Source organism: Acipenser ruthenus, chromosome 7 (genome assembly GCF_902713425.1).
Source record: "Acipenser ruthenus chromosome 7, fAciRut3.2 maternal haplotype, whole genome shotgun sequence".
Classification (NCBI taxonomy): Eukaryota; Metazoa; Chordata; class Actinopteri; order Acipenseriformes; family Acipenseridae; genus Acipenser; species Acipenser ruthenus.
The window spans coordinates 12022191-12042939 of NC_081195.1; the positions used below are offsets into that span (position 1 = coordinate 12022191).

At 36.0% G+C, this 20749-nt stretch overlaps 1 protein-coding gene across 5 annotated transcripts in view; it reads right to left on the reverse strand.

The window, feature by feature from the left end:
- Positions 1-2920: 2920 nt before the first annotated feature.
- Positions 2921-20749, reverse strand: part of LOC117415620 (disks large homolog 5-like) — a 52198-nt gene continuing 34369 nt past the window's right edge. For 2 of the 5 annotated variants that reach the window (XM_059026377.1, XM_059026379.1), the window contains exons 16-34: positions 19480-20475; positions 18809-18935; positions 16928-17069; positions 16068-16186; positions 15766-15855; positions 14843-15011; positions 14064-14141; positions 12920-13082; positions 12551-12684; positions 11882-12046; positions 11418-11601; positions 10624-10772; positions 9952-10122; positions 9560-9756; positions 9103-9246; positions 8641-8768; positions 7421-7530; positions 4997-5106; positions 2921-4509 (exon numbers count right to left, since the gene is read on the reverse strand). In XM_059026377.1, the coding sequence (XP_058882360.1) occupies positions 4406-4509; positions 4997-5106; positions 7421-7530; positions 8641-8768; positions 9103-9246; positions 9560-9756; positions 9952-10122; positions 10624-10772; positions 11418-11601; positions 11882-12046; positions 12551-12684; positions 12920-13082; positions 14064-14141; positions 14843-15011; positions 15766-15855; positions 16068-16186; positions 16928-17069; positions 18809-18935; positions 19480-20475 (3480 nt within the window). In that variant the 3' untranslated portion in view covers positions 2921-4405. The remainder of the gene's footprint in view (positions 4510-4996; positions 5107-7420; positions 7531-8640; positions 8769-9102; positions 9247-9559; positions 9757-9951; positions 10123-10623; positions 10773-11417; positions 11602-11881; positions 12047-12550; positions 12685-12919; positions 13083-14063; positions 14142-14842; positions 15012-15765; positions 15856-16067; positions 16187-16927; positions 17070-18808; positions 18936-19479; positions 20476-20749) is intronic. The other 3 variants (XM_059026380.1, XM_034026199.3, XM_059026378.1) reach the window with 2 other exon arrangements.

The following is a 20749-nucleotide window of genomic DNA, read 5'->3' on the forward strand; positions in this document are numbered from 1 at the left end:
AATGATGGGACCGCTAACCTAATATTTTGTTGCACAACCTTTAGAGGCAATCACTGCAATCAAACGTTTTCTGTAGCTCTCAATGAGACGTCTGCACCTGTTAACAGGTAGTTTGGCCCACTCTTCCTGAGCAAACTGCTCCAGCTGTCTCAGGTTTGATGGGTGCCTTCTCCAGACTGCAAGTTTCAGCTCTTTCCATAGATGTTCGATAGGATTCAGATCAGGACTCATAGAAGGCCACTTCAGAATAGTCCAATGTTTTGTTCTTATCCATTCTTGGGTGCTTTTAGCTGTGTGTTTTGGGTCATTATCCTGTTGGAGGACCCATGACCTGCAACTGAGACAGAGCTTTCTGACACTGGGCAGTACGTTTCGCTCCAGAATGCCTTGATAGTCTTGAGATTTCATTGTGCCCTGCACAGATTCAAGGCATCCTGTGCCAGGCACAGCAAAGCAGCCCCAAAACATAACCGAGCCTCCTCCATGTTTCACTGTAGGTATGGTGTTCTTTTCTTTGAAAGCTTCATTTTTTCGTCTGTGAACATAGAGCTGATGTGACTTGCCAAAAAGCTCCAGTTTTGACTCATCTGTCCAAAGGACATTCTCCCAGAAGGATTGTGGCTTGTCAATATGCATTTTAGCAAATTCCAGTCTGGCTTTTTTATGTTTTTCTTTCAAAAGTGGAGTCCTCCTGGGTCTTCTTCCATGGAGCCCACTTTCGCTCAAAAAGCGACGGATGGTGCGATCAGAAACTGACGTACCTTCACCTTGGAGTTCAGCTTGTATCTGTTTGGCAGTTATCCTTGGTTCTTTTTCTACCATTCGCACTATCCTTCTGTTCAATCTGGGGTCGATTTTCCTCTTGTGGCCGCGCCCAGGGAGGTGGCTACAGTTCCATGGACCTTAAACTTCTTAATAATATTTGCAACTGTTGTCACAGGAACATCAAGCTGCTTGGAGATGGCCTTGTAGCCTTTACCTTTACCATGCTTATCTATTATTTTCTTTCTGATCTCCTCAGACAACTCTCTCCTTTGCTTTCTCTGGTCCATGTTCAGTGTGGTGCACACAATGATACCAAACAGCACAGTGACTACTTTTCTCCATTTAAATAGGCTGAATGACTGAGATTGGAGACATGTGTGATACTAATTAAATAAACTAATTAGTTTGAAATATCACTATAATCAAATTATTTATTATCTTTTCAAAGGGGTACCAACAAATGTGTTCAGGCCATTTTAGAATATCTTTTATAGAATAAGCAATAATTCATCTCTTTTCACAGCTTCTTTGCTTTATTCTATGACATACCAAAGGCATGCAAGTATACATGATAAAATAGCTTTTAATTTCATCACTTTTCAGGAGGAATGCAGCATTATTTCAATGAGCTGTAAGGGTACCAACAAATTTGAGCACGTCTGTATTTGAGTACAGAGAACGGTAATTGTATCCAAATACAAACTGTTAGAATCCTTACCTGGTGACAATTCTGTAAAGCAACTTCTTAGCCTTTGCAAAACATATAGCCTGGACAAGTGCAGGCGCAAGAGGTATCAGGTCATTTATTGATTTAAAAAAAAAAAAAAAATGGTTTGGATTTTTCTACAGTGCAAGTAAAGCATACAATTCCATAAAGATTTTTTAAAAAAATCTGTAGCACTTTTATTATTAATAAGTTGTTATATTCCAGTATAACTTTTATGGTCTTGAATACAATATTAGCCCAATACAATTGTAAGTAAGTCCTTAAATTCCAGTTTTAGATAATCTGTCATTTACATTATTTTATAAAAATCTCACAGGCATTTTCACAATTTTGAAGGTATCTTGAATGTTTTGGCACGGCTGCTGTTCAAACATTTATACTGCCTGGATGACACAGCTATCTTCTCAAGTCAGTGTCTCCTTATGTTCCAGGACTGGCAGACACATGCCTGACAGTCTTCCATTATTAATCTGTTCTGTTGCCACATGCTTTACTGGGGTTACACTGCCACCCATCCATCCTGCCCAATAACCTTCTGTGTTCCATTGTGTGCCTCTGATCTTCGCCTTCAACACTTCCCTGCCGAGTCAGCTTCTCCAGAGAATTTCCTCCCACGCACACACAAAGCTACTCAAGACCGTCAACTTCCACTGCTTCAGAATATTACTGTCCTTGTCTGGTTGAATAGCCACTTAAGACATGTAAATACATGAGGGATTACCCACTTTTTATTTATTGCAAGGAGAAGGTAATATTCTTAAAATAAAGTAATTTTGATTTAGTATGAGTTACATGAACTGTATTCTACCTGTACTGCAGTAACACAATTGGCTCAAAGGCCATACTGGTACCTACAGTGCCCATCATGCCATTACACTACAGGATACCTCAGTAATAATAAAAGGTTACTCTTGTGTTGTCCAGTACAGCAATTGCCTGAAACAGGGGGAAAAAAAACAAACAAAAAAAAACACTGCTCTTTTTTTTTTCATTGAAGACGGTATTTACAGTTTACTTTTCATCAGCTACCCAAAGAAACCTTCCTGAAATAGTACTGTAGTCTGGCTACCGAGAGTAAAAACAGATTTATAAAGTGAACCCCCCCCCCCCCCCCCCCCAATTACAAATGATTGATATTTACAATATGTACGTGCACTATATGTAGCGGGCTTTGTTCATTAGAGTTGCTCGTAACCCTTTCATACCTAAGGATATTTCCAAATAGATAAATTATAATTATATAATTATATTTTATATATATATATATATATATATATATATATATATATATAGCAGTGTAAATATGTAAGTTTTATACCTCTAAGTACTTTTAGTTTTGAAAGTTTTGAATATCAGAAACTTAGTGCAGGAGGTAACCCCACCCAAAGAAAGGGAAAAAACAAACACAAACTATAAATATTACACATATTTTGTGGTACAGAAAAAAATTGACTTTTATTCTCATATTAATCAATTACTTAACATTTGATACAAATCATAATTCTCTTTTTTTAATAAAGAAAATCCCAATTAGAACAGTACCTGTCTGTTTCAACGGTTTCATCTTAGTCAAAATCCAACCACACCTATAAAAATGATGTTGTCCCTCACATGAAAAATCATAGGCCAACAACCCAGCAATTTATTTGTTTTAAATATTAAATTTACTTTTAAAAACTACAAAATTCTTAACCCAACAGTCAATTTTCCTTTGAAAAAACTGTGCAAGAAAACATCCCTTTTTTATTGAAGAATGCAAAGAAGCAGCAATCTACTTTCTTCAATTAAGGCAAGAATAAAAGGCAATTACATGCCAGGCAATGAATGAAATGTTAGGAGTGATCACTATGACACAGCTAAATTTACACTTGCTTGTACAGTATAACTATAGTACCTAATATATGACACAAAAAAATGACTGTAGAACTAAATGCAACTCTGTGTAAAAGGCACACAGATTTACAAGTGCAAAACAAATATGACATACTGGAGTTTGGCACAATATATATCTGTAGATCTCTATAGGCACCTATATATAAAAAGCATTGCATTGAAGACTGAATGAATGACCATTTATTAGCAGTGGCCACACAACAATTACCGTGCATCGTGCTTGCATTTATTTAAAAAAAAAAATTAAAAAAAAAGACACCATATAGAGTAAACAAAAAAAAAGCTCAAGATTTACCCTGCAAAATTGCTCTGGGATGAGTTTTAAATAGATACATTTTTAAGTGACAAAACAGCATGCTAGGCCCAGCTAAGAGCTCACTACTACAGATACACACTACTGGGCCCAATAACCTAGTTATTAGTGTATTACTTATTATACATTAAGATCTGATATATTAATGAAGTTTCAATATTAGATCCATAAGGGAAAACATTTGACAGACAAGTTTATAAAGCACAGTGGTCTGCCCTGTACAGGAGTGCACTCAATTTTCAAAGGTACTCAAAATGAATCTAGCCACCCTGTTGTCATGCTTAAAATAACATTTTTCAACTTCAGGAGGGCTGTCTTAGTCAGAAGATGAGGGTAGGGGTTAGGGAATAAAAAAAATAAAAAATACAAAACATTCAAGTAAACATGAAATAACTGAATACTCAGAAAAAAATGTAAACGTGTGTCCTTTTCCTGCAGCATCGCAAATTTCAAATGTCCTTAGAAATGAAAAAATAATAATAATAATAATTCAGTGCTGTACCAATCCTATTCCCAAGGTGAAGTTTCACTGTCAGTTCATTTTTATTAGGATGCATACAGAAGTGAATGGTTTGTAATTGACATACATCTTTCAGTGTATCGTACCCCTTCATTTAGTGTTTTTTTTTATTTGTTCATCAATTTTGTATAATAATGTAGATGTCATTCTCCTTTGCAACATTGCACACTTCAATGACTTCAAAGTTCTAGAAAGACCCAATTGGAATCCACAGGACTTTGTTTTGTTCTTGATCGACGATAGTCTTGATCTGAGTGCAAATGTAGGACAAGCTGCCTCCCTGGACGATACCTGGGGGTTAAAAGCATCAAGAATTACTAAAACCCAACTCAACGATATATATGTTTTGTAAAAAAGCTTCATGTGCTGGGAATTTGAAGTATGAAGGTCCCCGACATCTCTACGAACATATCTAAATATATATTGTGTACTTGACAGAATCACAGAATAGAACTGTGCACTAATTATATGTGAAAGCACGTGCTGCATCATTTATATAGCCAGAGATTAAAGCAATACAGAAATGAAAGGGTTCATTTTTACTGGACAACACTGGTATTCATAACAAAGAATTCAGCGATGTACCAAAAAGACAATAACTCAGTGCACTCTCTCTTTGCAGCTTCAAAAGTCACATGACCTCAATATGGCAACCGTCATTGTCAGCAACACAATTAGCATGCAATGTTCATGTACCTATTAGGACCAAGAGAAAGTTCTTCATTAAATGTTTGGACAACATCTTCAAAATAAACAAACAAACAAACAATTGAAATACCTGTAAAGAATTTGCTGTACTCTTGTTCTGTCTTCAGTGCAACCTCAAACTGTTCCTTGGAATGTTTTTGAGAGACTTTATCCCTCAGAAATATTGGATCCTTTTGTTCCCTGTTGTGAAAAAGAAAAAAACAGGGTTGGTAAAGATGACTCAAGCTGTCTTTAGTATCCTTGGGTGGCTCCACAAAATATCAGTATCAATAACTTGCATCATTATTTTAATATATTTTACCCCACATTTTAAGTTATTTTTTAAATGTATTTATTACATCATAATACATCTTAAAACTGTATGCAACTTATTTTCTTTATGGCATTTTGTTTTTCCTTTTTTCAAATAAATAAACAGCTACTGGTATTTAGAGTTGCATAACAAAAATAGCTGTCAAAAGCTGTGAGTGGGCAGCGCTAAAGCTGTTGTGGGCCGAATTAGGCTTGTTTCTGGAAGCCAGTCTATCCATGATTGAGAACAGTTCAAAATTTGATACACTGGAAGCCCTCTATTACAACCAACAAAAGTAACACTGGACTAAAACCTTTAATATTGGAGGAAGACCTTCATAGATGATGCTAATTGAGAGAATCTACCCAATAAACAGTCTATATGGAACTAAACTAGCAAGAAACATTTTATTCCTTTATGAAAATGTTCTTTTGACTTGGTAGACAAATTCTCTTTGTAGTCACCCACTTAAGGGAGTAGTGAGGCCTGAAATTAAAGGCCTGAAAGACCACAGGACAGCTGGCACTCAGCTTATCATGATGCTAGCTTAGAGTCAGACATATTCCACAAACAAATCAGCTTTGCATCAATATGGATGGCTTCAGTTAAGGAGCGAGTATCAATTAGTGTTTTCTTAATCTTCTAGGTCATGATAAATTAAACTGCCAAAGCGTGCTCCATTTCTGATCTACCTTAATTTAACCGGAATTATCCTGTAATGGCCAAAACAGGTGGCTGAATTGTATTATAATTTCAATTGACGTCAAATAATTGTCCATTGATGACAGGAAAGAAAGATGTCGCACACTGTTCATTTTAAAACAAGCAATGAGAGCATACTGTCTTTACTGCATATTGTACCAGAAAGGAGGATTAATGTCATATTGTTTGCTGTAGCTAGAATTCTTACAAATGGACATTATAAAAGGTACACTAATGTATAACTGGTTTATGTGCAACTGTACAATTACTGTATATTTTAAATAAAAGTATTGTGTGCACATTTTAAAATACATTCAAATATTAAGAAAATGTCTTATAGAGGTTTCTTGTAAAATGTTATCAGTGTAACAATAAAATGTTTTTATTCCAAACAGCAGGTTATAGGGGTGTAGACGCTTGTCCCATTCAGTTGAACCTACCTTTGGGGAATTGCAAACTATTCAGCAAGGCAGAATACAATTGAGTGCACACAGAATGCAAAATAATGGAACAATGCAGTAAACAGACACCAGCTAATTACATTTTTGAACACGATTGTGGGACACTGCAGCTTTTACCTTTAAGGGCTATAAACTTTTACGATGCATTTAATATTCACGCACAGTTCTTTCACAAAGTGAAATGAAAAGTAATAACAAAAAAAAAAAATATATATATATATATATATATATATATATATATATATATATATATATACATAAACACTTTAAAAAGGCCCTCCTCACACAGGATGCAAGTGAACGAAAAAAAGATCAAATACCGATCTCAATGGGAACAGTCACACTAGCTGCGGTGCAAAGTGAGGGAGAACATTTGGAAATTGATTGGTTTTATTAGTCAGTTGTTTTAGAAGTAACCAGTCAGGAACCAGGAGTCAGTATCTTTCACGTGGAAACAGCAATGGACAAGGAGTTCATTATTGTCGTGTCTGGTGTGATAGGAACTTGCTCACTTCTCATCTGATGTGAGAAGGGCTTTTGTATTAAGTTACAGTATTCTAGACACACACTGACAAATCCGTTTGCATTTTGCAGAGTTCATTGGATCCAATTTGTTTCTAATAAACCCCTGTTCTGCCAGCTGGTCTGTCAAATCATGCTACTTTTAGCAAAGGCATACAAAACAAGCACCATCAACAGCTCTCTGCTGCCACGATATTCTGGTAATTACAAGTGGAACTACAGACAATCTTTCAGCACACATACAGAGACAAAGCTTAGAATATGCAAAGGAACTGTGATGTATTGCTGACTGGAGAACAGGGTCTGTAGACCTGCAGTGTTTAGCCACCGAGTGAAACCATCAAGAAAGGGAAAAGGGTAAATACTTCCATTCCCCTCCAAGTACAAGTTAGCTTTAAAACTGCCTGAAAATATTAGTACTGGGCTTTACCCATGAATGCAATTCTTTTGTCACATTTTCAACTGTTTTCTATTAAAAAGTCTGGATAGTTATACATAGAAAGACATAGCTACTTACTTTATTTGCTTTGCATTTTTGTACCGAATGAAAATGACGATTGGGTAAATGTGAACGCTGTGAAGCCGTTCAATGGTGTGAGGTGCAATGTCAAGCAAACAGTGACAATCCTATGAAGAAAAAACAACAACATCATGACAACACAACTGTACTTCTGTGTGTAAGGAGTGTAAGAATACAGGAAAATAGTGATTTCAATATATCTCGTTTGATAAACAGTAGCATACTGTAAAAAAAATAATAATATTAAGTTTAAGACCACTCTCGTAATATCCTCCCTAAAATAAACAAACATTCCTAGGGCAGAGAAAGCAGATCTCAAGTGAAATATTTTGAGAAGACGGATCAGTTTTTAAAAGGACAGGTGCCATCACACCCATTACATATAACAGAGTTCATTTTTTACTCTCACTTACCCCTACAGTAAGATGACAACACTTTTTGTTAGACTGTACAAATGTGTGGGCATGTTTACTTATACTTTAGAGATCTCAAATTGACCACAAAGCATGAGTGACCAATACTAAATGGTGGCAAAATGCATTTGTAGTGTAAAAATGGTTTTTAAAAAATACCGGCTAATTATAACGAACCCTTCTTATAACAAACCCGCTTTTTTTTAACGATCCAAGCAGCAAAAACTGTTTTTTTCACTATTAGAACGATCACGTTTACAAAATCTACCCGGATAAAACGCGATGTTGGTAGTGACTGACAATGAACTTTCTCCAGTGTGAATGTGTTATTCTCTCAGTGAAAATAAAGACCTTGGTAGGCTAATTCGAAGATAAGGCCGATTCATAGATAACCTATTGTAGTGCGAATCATGTGTGACGTTTGCAACCGTTGCCATCTTCACACAAACTGCAACCATGGCAACAGGCGTGAGGAGGCAACGAGATTGAAACAGCGTGCATTGAGAAAAGCACAAAAAATATGAAGCAAATGCTGATCAATGTGACGTTGTCTTGAAATAACTACTGTATACTGTATGACGATTTTCAATTCAATTTGGGTGTCTTCATCGTTCTGATAAAGCAAATTGCCAAACCATATTATAGTGAACAACCTGATATAATGAACATTTCTCCAGGTCCCAGGGGGGGTTCGTTATAATTAAGTTAGACTGTATATATTTCTGGAGAGATGATGGTATTACTGGAGAGCTGACGGTATTGTCAACACGGCTCAAACCAAGGACACCACAAAACTCAATATACCTTCTCAGTTATTTCCTTAATAGAAGCTACAGTTGTCACATCAAAATGGCCACTCCTCCTCTTGTAGTCAATGAACAGGCAATCTTTAACACCCCGTTCTATTGCTTGTTGAGAAGCTTTCATAACTTCTACATTTTTGGACAGAGAAAGAGATACATAATCATATTAAATACACATTTAGCATTTGAATATATAATGCAGAATATCCATACAAAGTGAAAGAAGAAGCCTAAAAGTAAAATATTACAAATAATATTGACAGTTTGGAATGAATATCCTAAAGTTCTACTGGTATGACATCATAAATTTTCAACACTGTATATAGGTATATAGAGACTTTAATGACAACAAAACAGTATTGAACATGCATACAGTTTGTCTCCTTTCAACACACTGAAAGTTTATATCCACACAAAATAATAATAATAATAATAATAATAATAATAATAAATCAAAACTCACCAAGTGGGCATCGACAAAATTTTCCTGGGGAATCTTTAACCAACATGTCCTTTACAGCATCCAACAAAGGTCCCAGAATAAGCACAGGTCTTAGGGATGTACACTCAACTTTCTGTACCCTCTGATAGGCCAGACTCACACAATCTGGTAGTAAACATAAAAAAATATTATTCGATATAGGTCTACATGACATGTTGTTAACTCAAAAGGGACACTGGAGATGTTCTTAAATAGTCATGTTTTAATCTATTAAATAGGAAGCGAAATCTGGCGGCACCTAAGAATGCATCCGAGCATTTTGTTTTATTGTACAGCATCTGGATATATGTGATTAACAGACTGACGAAGATTTTGTACATCCTCATGCATGTAGAGCAATATTCTTGCACTCTTGGGTTTACTTTGTGAAATACATGCATGATTTGTAAACATAGAAGATTCAATTAGGATCACTAACCCTCCAAGAATGGAATTGAATCTGTGCTTATGGCATCAAGAGCTAATAAATCCTTTCCATCTTTGGAACCACTGCGCTTGTGTTTTTGTTTTCTTCGAAAAAATGATCTTCGAGCAGCTGCTGATAATGTCTTACTGGAGCCATTTTCATCTTTCATTTCTGACATGCTATGTCTCCTGTAGAGCTCCTGGTCCATCCTTTAAACAGACAGCAAACAAACAAACCTTACCTTTCAGAGCAGACTCCAAAAGAGATATGCAATGTCTACATATAATGAATTGGGTATTTTAAATCATTTTTAATTTGGTGAATACATAAAAGAAAAATGAAAATCAATCCTTAATAAAAATGTTTGTTAATCATTCCTTTACAAGTAGACAATGAACACTTACATGTATTTACTGGGAACTTGCCCTCTTTCAAGTTTTTGTGCATTTTCGTCCAGCTGCCAGGCCATCCAAAAGCCAAAATTCCCCTTGGGAAGAGTGTCATCAACATATAGAATGTCATCCTTCTTGAAACCTAAATCTTGTTCCACCTCCGCCACTCTATCATAAAGTGCTCTGCAGGAGGGAAAGCATCAGTATGCTGGTCATATTTTTATGTGGGTAGTTACTATCAATATATAGCAACAATGCAATGTATTTTAGTAGCATACATTACAGGCCCTTGCCCCAGTTATGAATACAAAACTAGAAACTGATATTTTTGTGAACAAATCCCAAAGAATCCCTGGTAGCATTATCTAAGGGGAATGTCATATATGATGGAATGGTTTGGAAACATGCAGTCAAATATAAATGTGTATGGCAATTTAAGACAGTAACCCAACATTTTCTTGTACCACCAAACTGTGACATTTTCATTAAATGTGTCCTTAAGTGGTGCTCTCTACATGCATCTCTGAAGCGTGACACACATGCCTCCACGATATCCACGATATCCCCAGCAGGGGGATAAAGAACATCTGTTTATTAAAATGCAGAACAATGCAGGTTGGAGTTGCTTTTGTTACTATAATGTTTAAAAGACAGATCTATCTATCTATCTATCTACATACATACCTGATGAAGAATCCATCTCCAGGGGTATCTTTGATCCTCATGAACTCATCAATCCTGTACTTAACTTTCATTGTGATTGATTCCGCTGGTTTCATCATTTCAAGGTAAGCCTCTTCAGCCGTTTTATTTTTCATGTAGACTGAACCATACTAAAAGAAACATGTAACAATTTAAACATATTAAAAATAACCTGCCCAATGAATGTTTATAGTAGTGTTTTGCATTACATCCTGCACCTTTTATACAGATAGAAATAGTTTTCAAATACTACTCAAATCAAGATTTTCAACAGAGGAGTGGCATTTGTTTAACCTGTAGAAAAGAATGCAATATAAATAAAAAAAGGTTCATAAAGTCATTAATTTGACTCTGATAACAGAACGTGACACACCTTCCAAACTAAATTTTGTGGAAATTCAAAGTTTTGAACAAATTGTCCACTTCCTGTGTGTTTACACAGTACTGTGTATGATGGCCACATAGCACAACAACACTTTGACAGCACTGCACATGTTGTTGTGGAAGCTGGGCCCATTCTTGGAGATCTTCCTAAGGGTTTGTGACTCTATGCCTAACCCCACCACTATTCTACAATATTCTACACATAAAACTACAGCAGAGTAAAAAATGGACTTTCCTAAAGAAGCAACAAGCCAAATTTGACTGCATAAAAGCAAACAATTATAAATGATGCATGTGCAGCAGTTAATGACCAATGTGAAAAACAGGTCTGCTGTGGTTTCTGGTGTTTAATATAAAGCACTGCCTTTGCATAGCAGTTGTCCTCTATTCACCTCCAGCAGCATGTCTCCTGGCATGAGCCCACCAGGACATTTTGCCGGACTATCATCTTCCAGCTTTTCCACAAAAATGCCGTACAAGTTTCCACCACAGATCTGGATTCCAAGCTCCACTTGGGTTTTTCTAATGACGACAGTTCGTGGTTCCGGAAACTTTTTTGTTGCATCCATGGACATTCTGTAGTAATAGAACAAAGAACACTGATGAATCTAACTAGTAAAATGACAGATCATGTATCTGCCCACAGGCAAAGAAAAGTTAAATTCTGACAGATGCAAGCAAAAGTAAAACTTATGAAATGTAGTAGTTCAATCCATTTTTTTTTTTTTTTTTTTTTTTTAAAGATGCTGAAGGTCGTATAATTTACTGCAATTATTAATTGTAGTTAACGGACTGATTCAATATCTATAAAAGCACTAGCTCTTTTAAATGTATTAATTTGAATGTAGTTTCTGACCTGATGGAGTTGCGAGGGCTGGTAGTTGGGGTGGTTTGTTTAGAAGGAGGGGTCATTGTCCCTTCATCCTGCTCACTCACTGTATCAATAATGGAATGATTGTCTGGGGTTGCTGCTCCACTGCCATGGGGAGTAGAATGATTGCTGATTGGCTCCAGGCGAGAACTAGCACATTTCAAAATTGAACAGGAAGTTAGGATTTAACTAATGTTTGTTATTCACCCAAATTAAAACTACAACATACAGAATCTACTGAAATTGTTCCAATATTTTCAATATAGATTGAAACAGACCACCATAACACTGAATTTGAGTGGGATAAATCATTATTGCGATTTTGTACAAGAACAAAAACAAAGCAACTACGCACACCTAAGAAAAAACTTGAGTCAATACTCCAAACTATATTTTTATATTTGTATATTGGGGGGAGGTTGCTAAAAACACAAATTCACCCAAATAAGGGCAAATATAGTCATATGGGAGACACAAGTGGATTGCCCTGCAAATAACTATGGTAACATTGATAACAGCTTTTTTTTTTTTTATACATTCTGAGAAGATCTGTAATATCTCTATCTTCGTATAACATGTATGTTCGATTTTAAATACAGTAAAAAATAATCAGATGTACTTCATTATAAATGTATGTCAATATATTAAGATAACCTTGATCGTGAGTGGTTGCCCAGCTGATACATGTGTGGGTTGTACTGAGCCAAGATAGTGATGGTATCACACTGCTGCCCAATGATCAACCGGGCTTGCTGCTCTGTGGCACTCCTCAGGTTAATGCCATTATACTGAGGAAAAATAGACAATACATTGAGGCTGAACACATTGTACTGTAGAGATCAGAACTTAATTGTGACACTGTCTTGAGTCTTTTCCCACTTTAAAAGCATTTGAAATTAGTTTTAAGTGATTTTCTCTTTTCAAACAAATAGTTAAAGACTGGAGTAAATCCTTATAAAATTAACCCCCATTGTATTTTGCCAAACATTCAATTAAAAATCTTTATACATTTAAAAAACATACCTCCAGCAACTGGTCCCCATATTCAAGGCCAGCCTGGTGAGCAATGCTTCCACTGGTTACCTTGGATACAAAGATGCCACCATTCTCCCCTCCCACAATGGAAATTCCCAAAGGTTCTGCCCCTTTGTGTACAATCACATTACGTGGTTCTTCCAAGTAAGGTCTACACAAAAAATTACATTAAAAAATACATTTGGGAAAACGAAGTAATTTGTTATCCAACAAACAACATCTAAGGAAATAACTCCATGCATGTATTGGGAACAAAATGTACTTAAGAAACATGATGCTGCTAATACAAAACTTGCTCAAAAAATGTATCACTGACTACATTTTGAAAAACAGCATTAGGAGCACAATATCCACAAGCCATTGTTTTACACAGGCATATTACAGGTTTCATTTGACTTTCCAATCCAACTCCAACAACACACACATCATGTTATAGACTTCAAGACAAAAAATAATAATTCTACATTGCTTTCTAGCCAGGTGAACCACTGAGCTACATGAAATTATTAAAGGGTGACATTCAGGAGATACAACAGCAAACTGCCCACTAGCTTCCAGGCTTTTTTTGTATACCGATTCTGGACTTTTATGCCAATGCCTACATGATTGAAGGCCACAAATGAAAAACAAATATAGTGTAGTCCAGCACCATTGCAAACACACAAAATACAATTGAGACAGTTATATATACAGTGTGTAATATATATATATATATATATATATATATATATATATATATATATATATATATATATATATGAAACAAAAACGAGGCATGTACCAATGGTAGTTTAATACAGACTTGAATCCTTTTTTCAAAAATTAAAACAACTTAACACATAGGCATTTCATTACAATTAAATGGGGTTTATTAATATTTTTTAATTATTCTAGAATCTGTCTGATATCAACATCAATTTAGGGGACAAGAACAGAGCCAAGGATAGAAGAGTTTCTTCAAAGCTATGTTCTTTAGAAAATAAGGAATTTAAAGGATGCATGTTCAACAAACAAGCATCTTGCATTACAAAATATCATACTGCATTCACAATTATTTTCCATACATTAAATAAGCATATCTATCTGTATTACTTTTGTGACATGCCCTTCAAATTACTTGCAAAGGACAAACCTCAAACTCCTTAGTGATGAGAACCTAGGCCTAGGAGCCACAGGGATTCTCAGAAAGGATCTATTACGGAACAGAGATCTGAAAGATTTAGAAGAGTAAAAAAAGAAAAAAAATCGAGATAGAAAGAAAGAAAACAACAGTAATAGAAAATGAAATTATATAGAGGTTTGAGAAAGAGATAAGTTTAGAAAAGCATAAACAGAAAAAAAGTCTGAAGAAAATGTACAAGAAAAAACACTTAAAAAAGATATTCCATAACCAGATTTTATTGGGAGATTTTACAGCACTATGAAATCTAGTTTCAATCATTCACCTATCCATGGTTATCCCATGATTACCCTATAAAATAGGTGGCTGATGTAATATGGGGGGGGGGGGGGGGGGGTACTATAACATTCTGTAATGTAATCGTGCAATGGTTTATCATGATAGGTTATCGGTTGAATCAAATCAACCCCTTAGCTTCTTATAGGTTTTATCATGAATTTTGATTAGTTAATATTACTGTTAAAGAATATAATGCCAAAAAAGCGTCTGCTAAGAAATAAATAAAAAAAAGTATTGAATGCTCGTCATAAGAATGTCTTCTATTTCTTTACATTTACATAAAACTACTAAAAAGGGACTTAATGGTCAATAATACATATATAATTTTTAGCTCAATTTTACTATTGCAGAGGAAACACACAATATTTTTTTCACACCTTCAAGGGAATATATTAAATATTTAAGTTTTGTGTTATCTGTTTAAAAATTAGGTTATTAATGAAAAGTCTTACCTATCCTTCCTGTGCTCTCCCATTGGCACAGGACTAATAGATATATTTGGTAAAGTAGAAATCGAGCTTTGTGATTGGCTGCTGGCAAATGATGAGGTTTCCAGGTTCAGTGGGGACTGTGGAGGAGTTATCAGACTGGGGCTGCTGCATTCTGAATGTGAGAGAGACCCTGCAAAGGAAGAAGGGGCTAGATGAAAGACTGACAATTTAGAAAACACCATTATATTTAGAATTCTTCAACAACCTGTAAAGCTCATCACACCAGTGTGGAACACTGATATTAATTTAGTCATGTATGACCCTATTCATAAAGCTTTGACTTACTTAAAGACTGTTTACAGTATGTTAAGTTATGGAATATGTTGTTGGTCCAAAAATGTTAGTTAAAAGTTGAATAGGGCATATCTTTACTTATCCAAAGCCACAAGTGGAATGCTAAATATATCGCCTTAAGTAACTTTTTTTCATAATATTACTTTAAAAAATGGACACTTCATTTTGGCAGAGTCCAGGTTCTGTCCTGTAAGGCAAAACTAGGCAAAGCTCAAGCATCGTTCACATCTAAGTCACTCCAAAGGTGGAGGAGGGGTGTGTCTGAAACTTAGACAAGGTAATCTTCAATATACAATTGTATTTAAGGCAGACATTATCTTTTTTTTTTTTTTGTTTGTTTGTCTTTTTTTAAACCTTAAAAAAATCGATTAACCATCTTCCATCTTCTTGACTTACCGTTTTATAACTTTATTCAGGCCAAGGGTCATTGCCTGACTAGAATCACTAAAAAAAGCATTTAGTAAAAATGTCAGTTTCCAGGAACTACTTCATAAAACTTTAACTACTAACAAAGTGTTTTTTTTTTCTTCTGAAGTGTCAGTATCAATGTCAGTTCTTCACTCCGAAGGAAGCACTAAAGATAAGCTTACCTCTGTCAGATCCAAGCATTGACCTTGGGTATCGAGGTGTTGACGGGATTTTAATCCGCTCTGTTCTATATTGCAAAGTGTTAGATGAACCTGCTCGGGTAGAAAAAAAAATAACAACATGTCATGCCAATTCGTATTTTACTTTAATATATGCAGACACAATGAGAAGCAGTTTCATTAAAATCGATCTATATGATGACAGCACTATTTCAGCAGTTTATGTACGTTAAAACAGTTTTGAAAATAAAATTAACAACTTTATTCTACAGTTTAAAAAAAATAAAATAATTGAAAGCACTCACCTAGTCGAGCACTGGAAGGCAGGGAATTTGTTCCATGTGATCTGCTTCTCGATGCTTCAGAAAAATCACTGGAGCGTTTCTGACTAAGGTCCAAGCTTAGTCGACCTTGATGTTGTGGACTAAATTTTAAAAATGCACAGACAAATTAGAACATACATGTATGTATGTATGTATGCATGTATGTAATTATTTTTAAGGAAACAAATACATTGCATGTTTTTAAGTTAAAGGGGGAATAACTAAGGTTTCTTGTTTTCGGTAAGTTGTTTGTTTTTTTCAGAACTCATTTTCACTTTGAATCGAGTGAAGCCCATTTATCCTGTCATAACATTGTAGAATCACTCCCTATGCAATATGTATTCAGATCCCAGCTGACAAGTCCTATGTGCAACAAAGGGAGTCCAGCAGTTCAGGTAGAGCTATAATACCTGGCACACGGAGTGGTGGCAGGTTAAATGGACAAGATTCAAAGTTAAGACACTCTAAATAAATCACAAAAAATATTTTGAATATTGTGTTGCAATATTTGCAAACTTTTATTATTATTTATGTATTTATTTTATTTTAGTTATTTTTAAAACCTTTTTTAAAAAGAGTATTTGACAAAAGCTCTTAAGTTTAAAATGACTTTTGTTTTAATGAAATAGAGGGCAACAAGAATCAAAATACCAGTCCTATCGTTTTAGATAAGAGTGGGTTCATCATAATTAACTTATTGCAAGCTTAAAAAATACTTTAAGTATTCAAAAAATTACAGGTGCCTTTTTAAAAAGCAGGGCATGAAATGCTGATATGTCGCCCTTGAATACATTTTCTACAAGCAACATGAACCATTGTAGTGGTTTTATCTCATTGCCTACCTGGGGTGAGAATGCTGATGGCAGATTTGGCTGGCTACAGGGCAGTTATTACTGTGAACTCGGTGACTCCAGGCAGTGTAAATTGGATTTCTCATGACAGCAGTTACTGCTGGGCAAGGTGCCAAACTTCGGGATGCAGTGTCTGCACAAAAAAAAAAAAAAAAAAAAGTCAAAGATTTAACATCCTGCATTTAGCAAACATCAACAATTCAATACAAGCAGGTCACTCTGCAACTCGATATGCCTCATACAAATTAGGTCCATTGTGTTCCTGTATGTCTGAGAATCTATCATTATAAAAATGTACTATAAACTTTGTATTTAGATTCTATATTGCCAGAGCTTGGAGTGCACATAAGATATTTTTTTGCTTTTAGGGTCAAAGCATGCAGTGCCTAAATTGAAGACAGCCTTGTGCAGTGAATAACTACATACAGATTAAATAGACCAGGTATTATCAGTGTCAGTATTCATAAATATGACAAACTACATTTGAACATTGCTGGCTTAAAATGAAGATAATGCAGGTGTTTCACCAGCTGATGCTGGTGATAACATTCTTAGCAGATTTACAATTGAACCTGAATAATACTAATAATACTAATAATACTAATAATACAACAGCCTTCATTAGAAATACACCACATGCAAAATGATTAGTTCGCAAGGGCAGTGCTATAATCACACTGGAATTGCGTTACTCATTTTTTAACCTGACCTTTTCATTTTACATGTTCCTTATTGAACCCCTGCTTTTAATTGTCTCTGTTTGGAATGAAAAGGTACAAGTACAGCCTTAGGGGGGGGGGGGGGGGGCTATTTTACAGCATGACAATCCCAGTTGTAAATTGGTGAAGTTTATATACTGTATATGTTTTTGCTTCAAAAGATACCAGGTTGTAGCACTTAAAATTTTGCAGTGGGGAACTCTCTGAAGCTGCAGAAATAGGGCAGATACTATATAGATTTCAATCTAGCTATCCAAGACTAAGGTAAAGAAAACAGTCAATTACACTTGTAAAATATTTTACAATTTAAAATATCATGTATCCGTTTAGTTGCTGCAGTCAAGCAATCAGCAGCAGTGTGGAGTAGTGGTTAGGGCTCTGGACTCTTGACCGGAGGGTTGTGGGTTCAATCCCCAGTGGGGGACACTGCTGTTGTACCCTTGAGCAAGGTACTTTACCTAGATTGCTCCAGTAAAAACCCAACTGTATAAATGGGTAATTGTATGTAAAAATAATGCAATATCTGTATAATGTGAAATAATGTATAATGTGATATCTTGTAACAATTGTAAGTCGCCCTGGATAAGGGCGTCTGCTAAGAAATAAATAATAATAATAATAATAATAATAAACGATGGGAGTCTTATTTGCATTCCTGTTGTGTATTCCTGTCCTAGTGGTACTGTAAAGGGATGAAGAATGAAATATCTCCATAGTCTATAGTAGATGCTTGGAAATTGTAGGTGGATAGTAAATATGGTTCCCACATCCATTAGATGGCTTTTAGGGCTTTCATTAAATCATACACAGTCATTTGTGCGTGAAGCACAAAATACAACTCTACAGTGTAAATACAAAACTTCCATTTCAATTGATAAAGGGGTGAAGAGGCTCTGCCTTTAAAGAGGACATAGGGACAGGGCTTGCCATTGACCATCTCATAGCCTTACACTGTTTTTGACCATGGTATAGTTTCCTTGAATTTACTTCTTTTTTTTAATGGTGTATTTTCTTTGGACTCAAAATGTATGTTCCAAAGAACTTATAAAATAAATCACCTTTTGAGTGGTTTTGAAAATGCATTCCTGGACACTGCTAGATTTTATTACATGTACCAATATGCTTCCAAACTAAAACTGATTGGATTACTCACTTGCTGACACTGCCCCACTGTACACTGTCGGAACAAAGCCCATGCTGTGCCTGTGAGAGCGTTTTGGAGAGTAGCGCACCCACTCGTAGGGTTCTGGAGGCTGTTCTTCTTTGGCATAATTCTGCACCTTTGGATGAAGACCAAAACTTTCAGTGTAGGCAAGGGTCACAGTTATCCTGGGACAATACCACATATTAATAAACAACCAATACTGTTAAAACCTTTTCCCCCTTTTGGAAAAATACTGAAACAGTGTCAATGTCAAATGAGTCCTGTCCCCTAACCTTATAAGGTTAACACTGTAGGCAAACAAAAGTTGCTAAAAGCAAACATTTCAAGAGCAAAGTGTACCACTCAGTTTGTTGAAAATCATTCAAACTAAACGTTTACAGCCTTTTTAAATTTTGGAGACCAATACTAGACGTTTTTGTTGAATACACAAAAAGAGCATGGTTAGGAACACTAAAAAGTCATAGCACTGTAAGCTGAATCCTCTCTAGACTTTGATGCCCCTTTAAAGTAATTTATATGACAGACTACATAAGAACCAAACAATTTGCCAAAGAAATGGATTTGCATTATACAATTTGAGCTTCCACATGAGTTACCATTATGCCTATCTATTCAGCATATTCGTGTAAAATGACCAGTAAAAATATATGGTTGCCTACTTGAAGTGCCGGTACAAGCACTGGCAAAGGAGTCAGCTTATGCCTCAAAGCTGGGGCTGATTTTGGTCTGGGTCTCTTGACCTCTGGCTCCTCAACTCTCTGATGACCAACATCCTCATCACAGGATTTCCTTGAAGAGATAATATTGCAGTCCATACTTCCCTCGAGGATGTAATGGTTGCCATTCCTGTCACGGCCCTCATGGGCAAGCTCTTGTTTAGTTCCCATTGTGACAGGGGACTGGGCCGGGCTTGTCGGAGGTGACCCCGTAGTTATTGTGGAGTCAGAGGCAGAGCTGGTCTGCGGTTTGTGTTTAAACTTGAAGGAATCACTCCTTGTCGGTGGTGTTGGAGGAGTTGGTGTTATCGATACCTTTGAAGCCTGGGGTGAATGTGCTGGTAACTGCCCAGGAGATAAATAGTCGATTTTTGAGGGGGTCTCTGGCCTTTTAAATGTATCTGTATCAAAAATTGATTTCCTCTGTTTTGGTATCTTAAATATAGATAGCTGTGCAGTTTCTGATGAAACATCAACCATCATTTTTGGCCATGTGCCACCGCTGTGCTTAGGGCCTTTTTCAAGGGTAGTTTCAATCATGATGCAGTCAGCAACTGTGGGGTCAAAGGTGAATCGTCTTTTTTCAGCTTCCACAATCCCATAGCCATGGTCCGAGAACATATTTGCACTGAAGGAGCCCGGACTGTGCTCTGCATTCCCGTGGCAGGCGTACTGTATAGACCTATGAGAGTTTGTATGCAGAGAGCCAGTGGAAAACGGCTTGTGATCGCAAAATGAAGTTTCTTCAGAATCACTCCGATCTTCTTTCCCATCCACAGTGTCTGGGTTGAAAATGTCTGTCTGGGTCGAGCTGTTGTGTTTCAAGTTTCTGCTATTCCTCACGTGTACCTCAGAGGAGTGAACCCTACAGTTAGATGTTTTCTCGAAGTCTCTCAGGTTTTCAAATATGTTCTGCCCAGAAGAACTCTGTGGGAAAAACTACATAAAAAAGTAAGAAGAAGCCTTAAGTGCCTTTACAGGAACTATACCTAAATATAGGTTGATTGACTTTTACCACAGCACAGTTTAATTGAAGAAATCCCTCTACAGCATGCATCCACAATTCCTCACTAGGAAAGTGTTGAATATAGCATGCCCAGGCATTACCACCCAAGCAAGATTCATACTATTTAGTTTTCCAATCTCACCTACCTATTGCATTCAAATGTGGTATCAGTGTAGCTAATTTGAAGGAGTTTCTACATCTAAATGA